Source organism: Kwoniella bestiolae, chromosome 1, assembly GCF_000512585.2.
Source record: "Kwoniella bestiolae CBS 10118 chromosome 1, complete sequence".
Classification (NCBI taxonomy): domain Eukaryota; kingdom Fungi; phylum Basidiomycota; class Tremellomycetes; order Tremellales; family Cryptococcaceae; genus Kwoniella; species Kwoniella bestiolae.
Window position 1 is genome coordinate 777,822 of NC_089241.1, and position 18,904 is coordinate 796,725.

The window sequence follows — 18,904 nt, forward strand, 5'->3', positions numbered from 1 at the left end:
TCGAATGCAAAGGTTCTTTCATCACGTTACCATAATTGAAAGAAGTATATACCCCCAACCTAATCTACAGCCTTGATCAACCCATTTACCCAATATAGCACGTTCATCATCTTGTTACTAATTGGATAAACCAGTTTAAGCCCAGGTAGCCTATAGAAAAAAAGCAAGAGATAATCAGCAAGAGGACTACGACGACTTGTCTTACATATAATCATGAGAGCTATGGATAGGGTGGAAGCCACTCACAGGTCGGTTGGCAGCGTACCAAGCCTTGCTCTTGGTTCTTCTGTGGGGGAGAGGGAATTTGAGTCCAGGTTCGAGGAGTTGCTTGATGTAGGGTCGTCTGATGTCTTCCTTCTTCTCGATCTCGGCGACTCGGAGGATCTGGACATTCCTGAATCGGGCTCGGTGTCGGGCGGCCATATCTTGGTACATGGCTTCGACGGCCTCGGCTCGGGAGAGGGCTCGGAATTCCTTGACCATCTGTAATAGCCAGAGAGACCAGGTCAGTAAAGGTTTATCATTATCAAGTCTAATGTGGGTACCGATATGTTTTTGGACGTCTGGAGAAATGGGTGATAAAACCCTAACTGAACTCACGTTGTGGGTACCGGATCGAGAATCGTATCTGAGCCAGATAGCGAAGTTCTTGACCTTCAATGGCTTTTTCTCGTGGATCTATTAGATTGATGGAATATGAGGATAAGGGGAGGTCGAAGTTGCGAAATATTGTGTTTAGTGATTATTGTGCATGTTACGGTTGATTGATGGTGATAGCAGGTAGAGAAAGTAAGAATCATGATCAGCCAAGTATTCTCCTTCGAGAGGTACCTAAATACTGAATCCCCACTCACGACGTTGATAGCAACGATCTCTCCGTTAGCCTTCTTGGCCTTCTTCAATTGACGGAGGTAGTACCAGTATCTAGACTTGGCGACGACTTCGTTGGGGGCGAAGATCCTCATTCGGTAGAGCTTGGGCTCTGGAGTGTTCTCCGTAGGGAGAGTTCGTCCAATGACTGAGTACTCGGTGAATCGGCCCATCCTATTGTATTATTCACGGCATCAGCGAAACTATCCCCTACTAACGACCTTGTTCCCGAAGCCCCAGTTTTTCCGATCTTATACCAGCCAACATCCAATAGACAGCTCCGAGGTAATTGCTTTCGATATCATGTATCGGAAAGTCACCATCTCCCTCGTTAAACGAGATTGATGGTTTCTCCCCGACCATGATATCTCACCAAATCCTATTTATACGTCAAGATAGAACTCAGACATTGCCCCATGTATCTTCCTTGACATCTATTGGATGTTGACTGGTATTCTTCCCCATCTCGACTCCGACCCGTATCTTTCTATATCCCACTGAACCATCTTCGCACTCTCCATCCTTTTACCCACTTGCTATGTCCTTCTTTTCGTATTCCTATTCCCTCTGCAGACGTTGCTGTTGCTGTATAAGATGAAAGTATACTCACTTGAACGGTTTTTGGATGATCTTGAAGTATGGAAGAAGAGGTCGAAGTTGTTGATATATCGAGATGATTGACTAACATGCACCAATGCAAGCAAGCAGCAAGCACCAACAGCAACAGCAACAGCAAGAGCAACCGAAGCCAGAGCCAGAGCCAGAGTGAGCAGAGCCAGTAGAGCCCAGCAAACCAAACCAGCAAAACAGTACGGTAAGCAAAGGAAGCAAATCGCATACAGCAGACAACACCAACGTGGCGGTGACCAAGGCTCGTCTGACGCGATTTCTCTCGCTTGTCGGTTTTAGCATATCACCGACAGTCCCGCACCAGGCCTATCTTGCTGGTAAATTGATTCCGTGATTTTGCCACTCGTCTTCTGGAACAGTGATTACGTATGAAACGCGGTCCAAGGTGATCGGATGACGATGCCGTAGTTGATATTCTGAATAGAGTTGATTGTGGTTGTGTTCAGCCGGTCCATAATGTTGTTGATGATGATGTTATGTTGATGTTTGTGCTTTTGTATATCTGCGTGGATATACATTTCCATCATTCATCATTCATCATTCATCATGATATAACAATCATTCCACCTTGAGAATCATACATCTGACAGTATTCTAAGCATACATCCACCGTTGGACACCACTTCACTAGTCTGCCAGGATATCCGGAATGGTGAGTTGAGTCAACTTTCGAACACCCTTCACCAGTCAATCAACCGACCGTGCGTTTCATGTGTCATCACTTGGGGTATACTGCTGACGTTCTCAACTCCGACTCCTTCCTTCTCCTCATCTTCCTCTCCTCCTCTTGTTTACACAATCGATCAACTGTACAACCGCTGTTTACGGCACGTCTATCCCCCTTATTCCTTCGACCAACCCCGCATCAGTCCTCTACAATGGACGTATCGTCCCCAGAAAGAAGGTCGGATGCAGAGTTTCAGCAGATACTAGACACATTTGTGGGTGATAAGGAGACTGTGTTGACTGGTAATCTACCTGATCGTGAATCATACCCACATCCCATTATCTCCATTAGCTCATCGTTTGATGCTGATTCATTCGCACATGCAGTCCTGGCAGGATATGAGAAGGATCACGATACCAAGATTTTAGAGGAGTCAGACTTTATCGGTGTTCGTCAGCTATGTGAACAATATCCGGATTTAGAATTGGGGCCCACCGACTTGTTCGCCTTCCTACAGTATGTTAGCTTTTGACATCATGGTATACCTGAAGCCAAGCTAATATCAGTATCATGTTGTAGGGCTGTACTAAAGCGAGAAACTTCCACTCGTTCCGCCTCTCCTCCCTCACCGTCCCCTCTCCCCTATTCTTCCTCTATGCCACCTTCATCGTTCAAAGCCGCCCAATCTACGCCTGATCAATCCACCTCGCGAAGACGAAGAAGACATTCGGACCGTATCAAATCTCCTTCCGACTCATCATCATCTAGTTCATCAGGCGAAGAGGAAGGTGCCCGACCTCGATCCCAACGTCAGGTGTCCGCTCCACCTCAAAGTGCTCGAGCCTTTCCCTCCAATTCCAGCGCCGCTCCAGCTCCGCCGGCTGGGTGGCAGCCCATCCGAAAGAAGACATTATCCGATCCCAACAGGTCGGGCGCATCGCTCAATTCCCCTTTATCATCCCGAGTGAGAGGCGCACCTCCATCAGCTTATGGCGGGTTTGCGAGACCCAGTCCGGCAAGTAGGAGAAGAAGGGGATCATCAGGTGCTGCTGGACAATCATTCGAGGAATCACAATCGCCTGAACCGTCTGCTATACCCCGATCGACAAGTTCAGCCTCATTCACGTCTCGTATTTCCTGGCAAAGTCGACCCACGTCACCTTCATCGCAGATCGATGAAGTTGATAACACATCTTTCCATGCTCGCGCTAAGTCGCCCGAGACCGGTGAAGATGACGAACCGGATCATGCGGAGATGGACACCTTTGTTCCGGCAGGTCAACACGATCAAGATGAGGAGGAACATGAAGAGGTTGATCAGATCGATATGGATATCATGGGTCAGGGGTTATTGGGTGTAGGAGGAGATACGATGAACCCAAGATTAAGTAGGATATCGGTGAGCTATGCGTAGTTGAGTTTTTGGATTAGGTAGCTCATTTTCATGTTTCAGACTGAATCTACCAACTCGCTGCGAACATCACACGATACCGTCGCTCGATTACGAAAAGAGAATACTGAACTGTTGAGGAAGCTCAAGGAGACAGAGAAATCTTTGGCCATCCAAGGGTGAGCTACGCGACCCCTCTGCGAACGACATCAGCTGATAATGAAATGCAGCGCCGAGAATGAGCGGATGTACGAAGATCTACAAGCGAGGTTGGAAGAAGCTCAGTCTGAGATCACGCAAAGAAGAAAGGATGAGAAGGATATGAAGGGGAAAGATCGAGCTCAGCTCATTCAGATTTCAGGAGTAAGCTTGTTCCTTCCCTTGTTCAGACAAGGAACCTTACAAGTGAAATCTTGCAGTTCGAAGCGGATATCATCAGCTTGCAAAGGAGTTTGGAGAATGCCAAATCAAACCACGCTAATATGCAGAAGATGTACAACTCTCAATGCGGTAAGTATAACCCGCGTGCCACTTGATTATCGGTCGGATCAGCTGATGTTGTCGTCATCGATCAGACGAGGCGCAGAGACTGCGAGATATGTTGAGAGACAGAGATGAGGAGATCCGAACTCTGGAGGAGAGCGTACAAGTACATGCAGCTGATGAGGAGAAGGTGAGTTCAGCTTAATCATCGCTGGTATATACGCTGATGACTTACACCACTTAGTTCAATCGAGAAGTGCAAGCTCTTGAATCTGAAGTCAAGCGACTTGAGTCCGATCTATCGACAGCACGTCAAGCAGAATCACATCTTGATGTTCAGAAGCAGGAGAACCTGGCTCTGAAAGAGACCATCGACAGGATGCGATTCGACCTGGACGAAGCTCGTGCGCAAGCGGCCAACGCTGCTGGCTCATCAAATCATCGAGCTCAAGCTAGTAGGTCATCCGGCGGTGGTACTTTGTCTAGAAATCTGGGTGATGAGCTCAGTCGAAGACTCATGGACGCTCAGAAGTCGGAGGAAGAAAGCGATGAAGGCGAAGTGGTAGAGACTGTCGTGACGACCCAGCGTACTAGGGTAAGCACAGCTGTCTGTAGAGCTCGAGTATTTCGCTGATAAAGGATCGACGCGCAGAAAAAGGGTTCACGAATGACAGCTCAGCCAGGCGCATCGTCAGAAGAACAACCATTAATCCGAATTGAAGAAGGTATACGTGAATATGCAGACGCAAGTCTTCAGACGGATCCTATACCCGAGCCCGAACGCCAAGTAGCAGCCGGTCCCTCTCGAACACATGTTCACGAACATCCACCTGCGTACACTGCTGAGCCTGAACCTATCAATAAAGCCGAGGTCATCTCGCAGACTCATCCGAAACGACCTGGAGATGTTGTTGAGAGCGATGAAGATGTTGATGCGGAGTATGCGTTCTTGACTAATGCATTGGGGATGAGATGTACAGTCATTGAAGATCAGATGGATGCGCAGAAAGCTGAAAGGGAGAAGCGGGGTGTGTTGGGTAGGTCGTTTATGATAAACGAGTTGTTGTTCGAAGTATAGCTGACGATTGGTATGATGTAGCCTCTCCGAGATCGAGAAACAGGACTTATTGGTCTGATCAGAGAAAACAATATAAATCCGGAATTGTTAATTACATATTCTACAACACGGATAACTCTGTGCGAGACCAAGTCGGTAAAGTCGCGATGTGCGTGGTAGCTGCTTTCGCTGGTACGTATCTTCTTCAGCCAGATGCCACTTTCGTAGACAACAATAGCTGATCCTTCGTAATGCTTTCAGTCGGTCTAGTTGCTGGATCACATATCTACGTGACCCCCGCTGGAATAAATCCAAGAGATTATCAATTATTCGCTCAGATGAATACTCTGGCTGGGGCTGCTGGAGTTGGAGAGGGATTCTTACCTATGGGTATGCTTGGTGTGGTAGAGCAGGGAGCGAGGATGATAGCTGGGAATGGACGTATACCGACTTAGGCGAATATTACCCGTTGTGCGCCACGATACCCTTCTCCCTCTCGATATCATGTACTTTTGGACAATCACTTTCGGTCATTCTATATTTGTTGTGCATAACATGTTATAGGTTTTCCATATGGTACGAGGTATGTGGTATAATGACGATAGATTAATGATTATAATGACTTACTGGGTATATGCCATAATATGAATATGCACAATCATTCATTCACAGAAATGTTTCGTCCACCCCTCTTTCTGTACTGTACCTGGCATTCTCCAATGGTATCAGCTCACGTTGTGCAATATGCATGCATGTCTGACAAGCATACCAGTATGCAGTTAGGACACCAGTCCTTCATATCGGCCATTGACATGATCTGCCTGTATGCCAGTGATGAAAAATTTCACACCCTATCAATAGGTATTGAATACACCAAGGACGTCCAGAACTCCACTCTAGTCCGCTTTCTCTTTGCTGAAATCCAGTGAGATCCATGCCTCAAGATATCTTGCATCTTAGAAGGGAAATGTGTCATGATGCAAAACGCGGAGGTTGACAGAACATTTGCGCGCTATTTATGATAACGTACTCGAATGGCTCATCCCAACCTTTTTTAGCTGCGTCAATATGCCATAAGTATAAAAACGCCTCTTGTTCCTTTTCATTGTTTTTCCGTTCTATTTGCATTACATTACTTACTGTACGACGTGATCGAGGGAGGGATTCAGAATTGAGATTGGGATTTGAGCCACAATTTAACTGAATGTTGCTTAACATGGTTAGACGATGTTTTGTCTTTCTTTTTTCTATTTGTATATGTAATATGGGTTTTCATTTACATCGAACTGTTGCTGTACTAGGCTTGACAAGAGTAGAGCAGATAAAGACTTGGCATCTGGGTCTTACCATGGTGTTAAGACTCTACCGTAGGAGACTCGTTCTGTCCCTACCCTGCTTCGGTCTCTTTTCCCTGTTTGTGAGTCACTTCGGGAAATAAATAGAGGTCGGGAGTAGGACGATCGGATAAACTCGTACAGTTAATGAGTGTTTTGTCTCTTCTTAAGCTCTTCTTTTCTAACCACAGCCACGTATGCATATTGGTGTTGTCCTTGTCATTCGGCCGTGCATGATACAAAGATATCATACAGTGTAGACTCGCCTGTATGGGTGTAATGAATGGTACAGTAAATCACCGACGTTCCCGTTTCCCCCAATCCAAAGACGCGGTAGGAATAGGAATAGGAACGCCAAAAAAGAATAGTCTTAACGTTGTTTAGGACCTTTTTTACCTACAGTTAAGTTCTCGTAGTACTCGTACTCGTACTCGGTTGATTTCATACTTTCACAAAGTTATTTGGATTCTGGATTTTCATCCTTGTGCTTTCTTTAGCTTGGTTCGTCAATATAATTGATAATGGATTACTGATAATTTATTATAATTCATTCGTATATACACCTGGACTATAGATTCATATAGCTCATATAACACCACCTTAGACTCTCGGACTTCGATTTCTCATTCAAATTCATCAATTCGACACCTATCCGGCCGAGGCAAGAAACTTTGCTTCGCGCTCGCTCCACACGATCAATACTCAACGACAAACCTCGGTTCACGTTCTTGTGTTTCTCGCTCTGCGTTTCAGAGAGGTCCGTCGAGCCGTATTATCGCCATCACCCAAGATTCAATCGAAGTGGAAGAGTCCTTGATGACGAATCATCCTTGTTAGAACGACTCTAGCGAATCATCTTCGCCAAACCAGCTCGAGAATCATCGCCCTCGGCAGAAGCTTCTTAGATACTAGATTATCAAAGTAGAAAGAATATATCCCCCAGGAACAAGAACTGTCTGGTCAACTCGATATCACTCCGGACTTATAAATCAACATACAATGTCACGTATCAACGCCAACACCAGATTTAGTACTATATAAACACCACTGCACTATCTAGAGGTCTTCTGCATGTGTGTATACCGATTTATGGCATTGGAAGGAACGCTACAATGTTGGAACCTATAATATCGAACTTGCTATCTGGCAGAGATCATCTGATGGGTATTGATGTTGATCTGGATGTTGGAAGGATAGCCTTGGCAGATCAAGTTACAAGAGGAGATGATGATGTCTGGATATCGATTGTCAACGTTGTTATCCTCGTATGTCTCTTGTTGTTCCTTCATCTTTTTCCCTCTTCCCCTTCTCTTTCGTTCAAGGAGCGCAACACTTACGTGTATTCTGCCTTGTCTAGTGCTTGACCATCCTTGGTTCAGGGATGATCCTCGTATCGATGTTCTACCTTGAATGGTATCGTGGTAGACCTGGAACGACAAGGACGAGGATTGTACAGGCTTTGATAGTTAGCGATTTCCTCTTAGGGTGAGTCACTCCCTCTCCCCTTATCCGGGTGACTACCCTTCCTTTGGGTTCCTTTGGGGCACTTGCCGGTTTTCTTTAGGTGGCATATGTTGATTTACTGATAAACTCAACTTACTCAAACATGTAGTATTGTCGGTCTGATAAGTTCGTGTATATTCCTATCGGGAGATGGAAGTGCTCTAGCTCATGGGACGCCATCATGTGATGGACTGGGATTACTATTGACCGCCATCTTATGGACCGGTATGTCCCAATTTTTTCTTATCTACCTAACCGAACATACACAGGCTGACTCCCGCTATAGAACATGGCTGGACTCTTATACTGGCCGTCGCAACTTTTATGATCCTCATCTATGTGAGTCGAGATACTCATCACACTCGCAACGGCTGTCGGTGTCTGACCGAAATATGCATTGCAGCCTCTTCACTGGTTCACGCTGTGGATGGAACAACGCTGGTACTATCTTTGGGCCTTTGGTGAGTTCTAGATGCGATCGTGCCATTTGCGTAATTGACGCGTTTTCTCGAAATAGTTTGGATAATATCGATTGCCATCGGTGTGATGGGATATGAGTTGTATGGCTTCTATCCTTGTGAGTGTACCTCGTCTTTCTCTCTATGTGGAAGGAAGTCTTAACGAAACTTATCCTATCTAGCCGGTGGAACATGCTTCTACGGCGCGAATGCTGGTCTATACTCTGAATTGATGCAATTCATCCCAAGGTGAGTGATCTTGCTGACCTCAAAGACGGCATCAACGAAGAGCTAAAACATCGAACTCAAACAGATGTGTGGTCTGCATCGGCATAACTGTCTTATACGCCAGATTGTACGTGTTCCTCAAGCGACCCGACAAGATTAGAATACCCGGATCCAACTCTGCTACCGGTGGACAATACGAGACCGTCAGTTCGTCAAGCAACAAGGAGAAAGGAGATCTCAGAGAAAGGCTTGGATCCCTGATGAATGGACCATTTAGAAAAAAGAGAGGAAGTAGTGGAGAGGCTCTGTCGCCATTACCTGAAGGTCAATCGCAATCGAATTCCGACTCTTCCCAAAACTCTTCGAGACAAGCACAACAACCTGTCAGACTGTCTCCTATTAACATCGAGATGAAAGAAGAACCAACAAAGAAGACATCGGGAATTAGGAGACCCTCCTTCTCGCCTACAAAAGAGATTCCGCCATGGGAGAAATTGGAATTACCCGCATTTCAAGTTGACGGTGAGAGGTTCGGCGGACCTTCCCCGAGTGTACATTCACCTTCGATATGGAGCGGATGGAAAGGTGGAAGGAAGAGATCTTCGACTACTACCGTTTCGACTAGCGCCCATACGAACGTCAACTCGCCCTCTTCGAGACTGAACTCGATATCGAATTCGATAAAATATCAAAATCAGAATCAACAGCAACAGCAGAACACCAATCCGACACAGGCGCAAGATTCCAGCCAAAATTCGAAGAACCTTAAAGCTACTCCTCCGGGATTATATGTGCCTAGAATGCCATCGATACCTTCTGAAGATATTATGGAACCGACTAATCTCAACAAGGCTCAACATCTGAGACAATCAACGGACGATACGTTCATCGCTGCGCCGTCTATTATGAGCTCGTCGGTCGGGGGTGAAAAGAAGAGAAAGAAGTCTGTTCAACTACCCTCATCATCTCAGAGCATATCGTCATCGCCTGAGATCGGAAATTCACCAAAGTTTGATAGACAGAGACCATCGGTGACTATATCAGAAGGGATCGAATTGGACTCTACCCGTTTATCACAGCCTGAAAATCAGAACGAAGCACGTTCCGATACATCACCGCCGCTCACATTACCCAAAATAGCCTTACCACCTCGGATAGACAACCCTTGGTCGCTCAATGGCGTTGGCGGTAGGAGATCTGCGCCTACCACACCGACCTTTTCACAGCAGAATTTCCAATTCAACATTACACCTCTAGGTACGCCTGATCAGAAGCAGCCAACAGTGACCGCCACGAACAGTAGGAGGACATCGAAAAACGATCGTACGGACCAGATCGCCAAGGAAGAGGAAGAGGACAACGGAGATGAAGAAGACGAGTGGGATCTGGCTAGGATGTTGGCTCAGCCCCCACCTGGGTCACACGCAGACGATAGATTCGCTCCTCGTCAGAGTGCGACCAATGGCGAGACATACGAATTGGTCCCTGAGTCAATGTCGTCGTATTTGAACAGGAAGACGGCGCTGTTGATGTTGTGGTTCCCTCTTGGTGTGAGTGACGACACAGCCGGCTCGGACGATGCTGGTGTGACTGACTGATGCTTCGGTCGTGTTGTAGTATTTATTCTTGTTCTCAGTCTCACTGATACGTTTGATCTGTAAGTTACAATCCGTTTTGCCGTGCCGGTGATGAGAAGCCAATTCACTGATTGATGATTGGCATCACAGACGATTTCGCCGGCAAACCGCCCACCGCTTTACGAGCCATCTCGAAATGGATGATACTCGCTCAAGGGGTGTTGGATGCTGTGATATATGGAGTGGTAGAGTGGCAGTGAGTCTTATGTTTAACTTGTATGTCGAATCATCCGTTAGACTTCGCTGACTCGCGGGCAGTACAAAACGAGTCGTACGAAAACGAGTGAGAAAAGGAACGTTCTCACCTCGAACGGCTGGCGGTGCCACACCCAACGGATCGAAGATGGGTTTGAACGGATTCATGAAGAACGTGACGAACAGACTCACTGCCTCCGCTGGCGTGGGAGGAAACTCGCAGACGCAATCAGGAAGTAACAGCAAGACTGAACAGAGATCGTCCTCTCAACCCAACCATAACATCGGGACGACATCCATGACTTCCGCGCATGGTCTTGGAGGGTATCAGAGCCAGACTTCCTCGTATCACATACCGGAGGAGGAAGATCCAAAATCGTCCTCTGGTAATAAGAATAAGAAACACCCTGCGGCGCATGGATGGAACCATGAGTTCTCGATGGGATCTATACGGGAGGGTATACCTTCGCCTACGATCGAGGAGATTACCCGGGCCGGGAGGAAAGGGTCGGAGAGCCCTTTGGGAGGTGGAGTAGGTCCGAGTAGTCCTAGAATATGATACACATAGAGGAAAGTTTGAGATAGAGACAGAATAGAGATAGTTGGCAAAGCAAATTACATGATTGGATTTTGGGCTTGCTGGCTTTTGGACTTGTTGGTTACCCGCATGATAGGTGTCGAAGGTGAACGTAGGATTCTTCGGTTCACTCGAGATTGCAGTTAGATATATACATGTTGTCATCATTATGATAAATTATCATTCTCATTTTTACAGGTCCATAATCACAATGAAATGCAAACAGTATCTAGTAAAGCCTGCTCCGCGCAATCGTAGGTCGATGGTTCGATACATTTCTTTGATATTTTAGATAGAGGATCTTTGATCTAGTTGAAGGTACCGCCCACTCGCTGGACTCGACTACAAATGCCCTTTGTCAGTCATCATGTCACTGTCGCATCGATCCCTTGACTCGTCAACAGTGCTACAAATTATACTTACTCTGCACCTTTCATTCATCTCCTTTGGGCAACTGTAAAGCTGTGCTCCACTTCGCAGGGTATATCACACAGCTTGACTGGACTTTGAGAAGGAAGAAGACCAATAGATCACATGCCCCTTAAGGCTGAAGTCGCTTCTGGTTCGGCCACTTCACTACATACTACTCGACTCGGGACATCATACATTGCTGTAACCTGATAGCGATAACGTCAAATTGCATATACTAGAACGACCATTTTGAAACTTTATCTGAAGTAACTTACCTCGCCAGGTACAATTATAATGCCTGACGGCTTTGCCTTCGCTAACAGATACAGCTCAGTGTCAAATGATCCGCAAACGCTCCTGAAGACCGAATGAGCGTTGAATGCGACACTGCCCTTCAAAACGAAAAATAGCGAAGAGTACTTCCAAGCAAGGAGATTACTGGGTGATTCCAAGGTGTACGATGCGATTCATGAGATCAATCCAGAAGCTCATGGCGTGATCATGGCTCATTATTTCCCAAGATTGACGCGAGAGGATTCCACGGTTCATCAACGCGTCAACTGGGCTATGGACATCAGCTTTCGAGCGCTCACCACTGGTTCAATTTCTCATCCTGAGGAACTGGAGTTGCGCGAATTGCTGGAAGATCCCGAAGTCGATAATGGTGTTTAATCTAGGGACAAAGAAGGTTATGGACGGATCAAGACGATGCACTGCAAGGGTGTCGAACATACCTGGTGTTTCACGTCTAAAGGTGGGCCTTCGCGCCATGGCGATGATCCGAGCTACGGGTTCAGCTTTACCGTCACCACTCGATACAAGCCTGATGGCACGGTCGGACTGAGAGATTTTTCGTCATCGATTCGTGGACCTTCCATTGATTCGATTACATCAAGCATCTCTGAGACACTAAGAGGTGTTGGTAATCGAGTCTTTTCGATTGCGCCTTCCGAGCAGGTGGAAGAGACCGATCTGAAGAAACAATAGTATAGAGATATAACCGCATGGCAGCTTGTTGCGATTTGTTTCGGAGTTTGGCGATCAATCGAGATATGTAGATGCCACTGGGTAGTCCTACCATGTCAAACCGCGCTCCTCCTTCGCCCTAAGCCCGGATTATTGCTGTGGAGACCCAAATGACTGCCTCTTTCCGTACAGTCTGGGAGCACAATATAGTACTGTTCTGACTCTTAGGTCAATAGGTGTCCTTGGCTCGATTTGCAGCTGAGGAAGGGGAGGATTGCGGATTGTTATTGAGATGCACTATCGCAAGCATTGCTGCGCCTGAACTTAAATCGCTGCTGTCTCACCTATCATTCGCGTCTGCAACAAGCTTGCTCGATATCGCGGTGACCCGTCGACTTATAGACTTTCTTGTGATGGCCGACCAGCCGACCACCAGAAATCCGCACTTAGCGGAATAACGTCGTATTGGCATTCGCTGGAATCTGGATAGTCTGGATTTGCAAATGTCATCAGACCCACTTTACGCTATCTGGTTACGTGGGGTGGTATAAATGATTCCCAATTGACATTTACGAATGTGGGGCTCAAGCTAGACCATTGGAGATTGGCGGCTTTTGCTCTCAACGTAAATGCGGGGTGTTGTGCCAGATTGCCGAAGCGGCATTAGTCGACTCTTCTGTCGAATCGGTTCACGTGCCGTAACAAAGTTAAAAATAGAACTTTTGAAAGGCACAGACAGGATTGGCTTACTTTAGGTCATTTTACACACACAGTTATTTCACCTGGTCGCATGACATTTCGCCTGCATGCCCCTTTGTCTTATGGGATGTTCTCGGTGATCGCCCGCGGGGCAAATGGTCAAGCCAATCAGATTTGAATGCTAGACGCGTCCGTGTGGGAGGGAATGAAGAGACTAGTGCTTTTTTTAGATTCTCACCTGGGGAATCGAGAGGGGCCGCCTTCTTGCTAAGAGGATGTAACCGGTAAACAAGACGATCTGGAGGGACGCCAGACAAGGAACAGAAGTGGGGGAAGAAAAAGTACTATAAGAGCGTTCTTTTTCTCCTTGGAGCTATCGATTCATCCCCACATTTTGTTATCATCGATAGGCGAAACCAGCTCGAATACTCATTGTCGATAGCATTTATATACCTCCTATTCCCTCTGAAATTATCGACAACATGTCACACGTAGAGAGTGGTAAGCTCCACGATCACAGCTCGGAGGAATATGCTCCACAGGTTCACCGTCACTCGGCGTCCGTCAAGGATCAGCTGGCCACTTGGCACGCCAATCGAGGGGATAAATCATTCGTCAGAGCGATGATCCCTTCATTCAGAGGGACTTACCCTGGTGAAGCTCCTACCACTAAGAACCCGATCAAGCTCCTGAGAATGGTCTCCCCCTTCGCTTGGCTCATGTTCTTCTCGGTGAGTATTATATTTCAGGAATGCTGGAATGCAATGATACTGACTACTTGTTATGATAGGGATGGCTGGCCTGGACCATGTGAGTACACGACTAACCAAAGGAGTCCCGAGAATATTACTGATGTTCTGGATGTGCTGTCTGGCTCGTGATACAGTGATGGTGAGCATTCGCATCTGTGTAGTAGATTCGCATGGACGATATGCTAAATCCACGATATAGGATACGACTTCTTCTGTGTCAGTTTGACATTAGATTCCCTCGCAGAGCAATTCGAAGTCAAACCAGCAAAAATCACTACCGCTATCACCTTGACCCTTCTCTTCCGATCCGTCGGTGCCGTCATCTTCGGTGTCCTTTCCGATAGATATGGTCGTAAATGGCCTTTGGTCGGTGTGATGCTCTTGATTATGGCTTTCGAGCTGGGTTCAGGATTCTGCAACACGTACAAACAATTCTTGGCAATTCGATCGCTCTTCGGGGTATGCATGGGAGATAAGTGTCTATTCATGCTTTAAACGGCTTCAGCAAAGCTAACTCTCTTCTTTCATTACGTGTCTGGGGTGCTGCGTCTCAAACGTGAGTCAAAGGACCCCCGAAAGTGAACAAAGCAAAAATGCCACATTCTGACAAGTCATACTGTACGTAGCGCGCTCGAGAACGTTCCTGCCGAAGCAAGAGGTCTCCTTTTCTCTCGTCTTGTTGGCAAATTCCATGTCCTCCGCCATACGCTGCTCTTCAGGCATGGCCCTCCGTCGTTCGATCTCAGCTTGCTCTTCGTCCCTAGCAGCTTGGGCTTGTTTGTCTCGTAATAGCCTGGATAATTCTCTTGCTCGCCATGCATCGAACTCGGATGTGGGGTCGAGACCATCAGTGTCGTCCACTGTCTCTTCTACCGTCTGCGCTTCACCTGTGTAGTCATGGTAAGACGATGGTTCAGCGATCTGAACCTTTGCGGTCGAAAAGGAGATTTACTCACGCTCGGCAAGTTCTCTCCGTATAGTCTCCCCCGCCAATTCCTTACTCGCCAATTTCTTCTCCTCCCTCATCTCCTCCTCCCTCTTCGCAGCCTCCTCAGCTTCCTGAGCGGCTTTCTCAGCTGTCGTATTCCGTGCGTTCTTGGGCTTGAATACAGGTCGAAAGACAGGTTTGGGAGGTTCAGGTTCCGATTCTTCCTCCGAATCAGTCTCGTATTCGCTTGACTGGAAGATCAAAGCATATAAGCTGTAGATCAATGAAGCACGGGAATATGGACTTACCTCTTCTGCACCGGGTTTGGTCTCTTCCTCTGATTCTTCGTCGGTCTCCTCTTCTGACGATTCCTCTACGAGCGGTGCAACGCATCAGCGCCGGATAACATAAACTTTTCGACATCTATTATATATATCTCTCTCCTCCTAGCTGAGATAGACTCAAAATATGCAGAAACCTCAACTCACCTTTAACACCCCCATCTTTCCCCAACGGCATCTTGGTCCCCCCAACCTTCACACTCCCCAATTCCATCTTGACCCCTCCTCCAGGCATGATCACCCGTCCAGCTCCGCCAGCTACATAATTCCTATCTATCTGCGTAGCCTCGTGTCGCTTCTTTATCTGTTGATGCTGCTGCTGTTGCCCATCGTCATCTTCGTCTGAATCCGAGTCGGAGGGAGGTGCGTCAGGCGCTTTACCCTTGAAATAACGGATTTTGGATGGTTTGGGAACGGGTTTGGAGATTGCTGGTCGGACGCCTGTAGGTGGGGGAGGCATCTTGAGAAGCTGTTGCGAGTGGGTTAAGATAGGAGTGAATAGATAGAAACAGTGAAACGATCATATAGCGTGGATAGGTGTTGTAGCCGACGAACGAAGGGAAGCAACAGCAACGAAAGCGGAATCAATTTTAATAGGTGAAATTTCAACGATTCAGCTTCATCCATCCTACTGCTGCTTCATGTTCTTTTCTCTCTCTGTATCATCTTTGCGCATATCTCAGGCAACAACGCAAGCAGAAGGCTGCAGAGCGAGAGATCACCGGCTTGTCCATTCCATACGAGCAATGCGAGCTCCCTTTGCTCGGCAGGCATCTAGACGTCTCTTACCATCACTTCAACAATTCAGACCTCCACTCTGTTCAAGATGCCTTCGAGCTATACAGATACGAAACAATACCTACAGGAGCGGTAATCCTCAGCGAGAGCGAGTAAGAAAAGCTTCTGCTGAATTCTCTTCGAGAGACAGAGACAGGTATCTGACTCATTCTGGCCCTAGCTCTGTGAGTAGTATTCCACGAGACTTTGTAGAGTACAGCTGAATTTATGACGCTCAGTCTCGGTCCGGACTGTCCGCTAATGACACAGCCATCAAAGACAATTTCAATGCCCTGCTCAACCCCTCATCATCATCATCTCCTCCGTCGATCAACCTGACAGACCCGAGAAAAGCCGTAGAAGTGATATATCCCTTAATTTTCAGAAGAGACCTCCGACCGTTATTGGATGATCACCTAGAACAGGTATCAACGGTACTCACGAGTTCTACCGATAATGTACAGTGGACAAACGAAGAGCTTCGTCAAGTAACTACTATCTTATCACATTGTTGGGCTCGATCCATATCGCTCAGACATTCAACTGAAAAGGTCGAACTTTTTGAAAATAATTACGCGGAGTTTGTCATTCATCAAGCTTTGAGGTCCGACCACGAGGGTTTGAAGTTGATCTTGGATCTGTGGGAATCCTCATTGGAGAGACAAGTCAAACTAGATTATGTCCTGGGAAAGAGGTTGATTATAGCTTGGGCTGTCTTACGGACAACATTGGCCTTAGAAGAATCACCGGAATTCTCATTCTTAGTAAAAGGTTCAGGCAGAGAGAATCCAGGAGATGGCCCATCAGAGGTGCTCGGATCAGCTGTGGGAGAGAATGGACCTTACCTCAAAGAATACAGAAATTTGGTGAAGCTCTCCTACAGGTATGAATGGTCTCAGCAGCGGATAACCAGAGAGATACATGCCCTGCGTAGGAAGGAGAATTACGAGGGTATTATTGCTTTATGGGAGAAATTCAAGAAAGACGTACTGTCTCTCCCGCACGGGAGTAATATTGGTGGATGGATGAGTCCCACCGAACGAAACGATATATTATCATTGTTTCTCCTGACTTTCAAACGATCTTCAATCCCCTCAAAATCATTCGATACCCAATTCAACGACGTTGTTGCTCACTGCTCGAAACCGTACCCTCGAGATATCGCTCATACCCTCCTGGCCCTTCGAGCTAGACCTGGAGAAGCTGGATCCACTGCCAAAGTGGGACAGGAAGTCTTATCGCTAGATCACGAAGATACGCAACGCTCTGGTTCTGGGAACGCGTTAGACAATATGAGATCTTTGTGGGAACAGACAACAGAAAAAGACTTGAAGATGTATATGATCTATCTTGAGGGGTTAGGGAGGATGGGTGATTTAGCTGGACTGAAGGATACGTGGAATGAGTTGGTAAAGGATCAAAAGGCGAGGGAGATATATATGACGGACGAGAAACTGGGTGAGTAAGAGGCGATCCATTGTCAGTAATGGTTTGCATTGATAGCTGACATGGAGTTTTGATGGGATTGTAGCCCCTTCATCACCGTTCCCACCTACTCAAGCACTCAATCAGATGATCTCCTCGTGTCTACTGATTCCCGACGGTTCATCAATCGCAATTGACCTGTTCTCTCAAGCGGTCTCTCCCTCATCCAGCATCCCCATCAACTTGATTACTATCAATACGATTCTGCGGCACCACGCCCGTCAAGGCGACTTACCCTCCATGTCAGCCTTATTCACATTAGCGGAGAAACTCAACCTCAAACCTGATATCATCACCTACACAACCCTTGTTCAAGGACTATTACGAGGCGGTAAGATAGACCTAGCAAAGAAAGTGTTGGACGATATGTCATCGCAAGGTATTGCACCGAATGAAAGGATGTTCTCGATGTTGATCTCGGATCTATCAAAACTTGGATCTGCAAAATCGTTATCCCATGCTGAGGAGCTGTTGAATTTGATGATTAAGAATAAAATGAGGGTCAACGAAGTTACCTGGACTGGGCTTATAAGTGGGTACTTTGATAATGGATGGATCAAGAATGGGTGGGATACCATTACAAGGATGGAGAGGCAGGGGACAAAGTTGAATAGAGTTGGTTATAATATCTGTTTTCGACATTTCTCATCTGGATCTAGGGAAGGAGGGATTATGGTCTTGTGGGATAAGATGTTAAGAGATGGGATTAAGCCTAATAGCGATTCGTACCTTCTGGTCCTGACGCATTTAGTAAAGGAACGGAATTGGAAGGATGCGGAGAAAGTGTTGGATGATATGAGGAGGAGAGGGTTCAAGGTGGAGAAAGGGGCTTTGCAGAGTATCGTCAATAGAGTGAGAGATAGGAGATGACGTGGAGATGTATACATGCCATGTTATTGTGTAGATGAAGTTATAGGAACATTTCTATCATGGCTTGTACATGAATATTATTGCTTGTATATGAATTGCCTGTTGTTTGATGTCTCCTCGTTGTCCATTGCAGGTAAAGCCTCTTTACCTATGTCCCCACCACCGTGTCTAATACTCAAGCGCTCAATCCGAAGAACGGTCTTCCGAGAGAACCCAAACGCTGATACCTTGCCCAGGCTATTGCGCATCGAATCCAAGTCAACTAGCTGGCCCACGAGACAGAACGTGATGATACTCAGATACATGAGATAGACCGCCCACTCACCCCAATATGACCACATCCTACCGAACCACTTCCCAATAGTAGGCATCACCACGATGCTCAACACCACTTCCAGCTGTCTCAGCGATTCTTCCCATTCCTCTTGGATCATTGCTTCTAGCTCTGCTTCTGTATCTGCCTGCGAGGATGCATCGGAGTCCGAGTCTGAGTTTGACTCTAGCGAAGACGGGTATGAAGGTAGAGAGGAGGATGAAGAGGCTGGGGAATGAGCAGGAGGAGGTTTCTGGGATGGGAAGGGGATCGGCATTGTGAGTAGATTTCTAGTGTTTTTGGTGGGTGAAGTCGGAAGAGAGGAAGACCGTT

At 46.8% G+C, this 18,904-nt stretch overlaps 7 protein-coding genes across 7 annotated transcripts; 4 read left to right on the forward strand and 3 right to left on the reverse strand.

Moving 5' to 3' along the window:
• Window positions 1–59: 59 nt before the first annotated feature.
• Window positions 60–1,043, reverse strand: I302_100292 (uncharacterized protein; the record flags this gene model as incomplete). The annotated part of the gene is made up of 4 exons (XM_065869056.1): window positions 60–150; window positions 206–483; window positions 601–678; window positions 855–1,043. The coding sequence occupies 4 exons, from the start codon at window positions 1,041–1,043 to the stop codon at window positions 60–62; spliced, it is 636 nt and encodes a 211-aa protein (XP_065725128.1).
• Window positions 1,044–2,378: 1,335 nt separating this feature from the next.
• Window positions 2,379–5,552, forward strand: I302_100293 (uncharacterized protein; the record flags this gene model as incomplete). Its single annotated transcript, XM_019190309.1, has 11 exons — window positions 2,379–2,484; window positions 2,554–2,683; window positions 2,747–3,566; window positions 3,621–3,736; window positions 3,788–3,920; window positions 3,977–4,067; window positions 4,133–4,230; window positions 4,285–4,635; window positions 4,693–5,077; window positions 5,140–5,289; window positions 5,359–5,552. 11 exons carry the CDS (start codon window positions 2,379–2,381, stop codon window positions 5,550–5,552), a joined length of 2,574 nt encoding a protein of 857 aa, XP_019047057.1.
• A 1,991-nt stretch (window positions 5,553–7,543) lies between these two features.
• I302_100294 (uncharacterized protein) lies at window positions 7,544–11,011 on the forward strand (the record flags this gene model as incomplete). The annotated part of the gene is made up of 11 exons (XM_019190310.1): window positions 7,544–7,696; window positions 7,789–7,916; window positions 8,044–8,159; window positions 8,221–8,273; window positions 8,338–8,395; window positions 8,452–8,511; window positions 8,575–8,641; window positions 8,706–10,170; window positions 10,238–10,277; window positions 10,348–10,453; window positions 10,516–11,011. The coding sequence occupies 11 exons, from the start codon at window positions 7,544–7,546 to the stop codon at window positions 11,009–11,011; spliced, it is 2,742 nt and encodes a 913-aa protein (XP_019047058.1).
• A 2,576-nt stretch (window positions 11,012–13,587) lies between these two features.
• I302_100295 (uncharacterized protein) lies at window positions 13,588–14,646 on the forward strand (the record flags this gene model as incomplete). Its single annotated transcript, XM_065869057.1, has 5 exons — window positions 13,588–13,836; window positions 13,896–13,915; window positions 14,079–14,279; window positions 14,363–14,413; window positions 14,484–14,646. 5 exons carry the CDS (start codon window positions 13,588–13,590, stop codon window positions 14,644–14,646), a joined length of 684 nt encoding a protein of 227 aa, XP_065725129.1.
• An 80-nt stretch (window positions 14,647–14,726) lies between these two features.
• Window positions 14,727–15,586, reverse strand: I302_100296 (uncharacterized protein; the record flags this gene model as incomplete). The annotated part of the gene is made up of 5 exons (XM_065869058.1): window positions 14,727–14,744; window positions 14,814–14,825; window positions 14,968–15,036; window positions 15,094–15,158; window positions 15,274–15,586. 5 exons carry the CDS (start codon window positions 15,584–15,586, stop codon window positions 14,727–14,729), a joined length of 477 nt encoding a protein of 158 aa, XP_065725130.1.
• A 286-nt stretch (window positions 15,587–15,872) lies between these two features.
• I302_100297 (uncharacterized protein) lies at window positions 15,873–18,258 on the forward strand (the record flags this gene model as incomplete). Its single annotated transcript, XM_019190314.1, has 3 exons — window positions 15,873–16,088; window positions 16,143–17,361; window positions 17,435–18,258. 3 exons carry the CDS (start codon window positions 15,873–15,875, stop codon window positions 18,256–18,258), a joined length of 2,259 nt encoding a protein of 752 aa, XP_019047062.1.
• Window positions 18,259–18,433: 175 nt separating this feature from the next.
• On the reverse strand, window positions 18,434–18,848 carry I302_100298 (uncharacterized protein; the record flags this gene model as incomplete). The annotated part of the gene is made up of 2 exons (XM_065869059.1): window positions 18,434–18,495; window positions 18,584–18,848. 2 exons carry the CDS (start codon window positions 18,846–18,848, stop codon window positions 18,434–18,436), a joined length of 327 nt encoding a protein of 108 aa, XP_065725131.1.
• Between the last annotated feature and the right edge of the window lie 56 nt (window positions 18,849–18,904).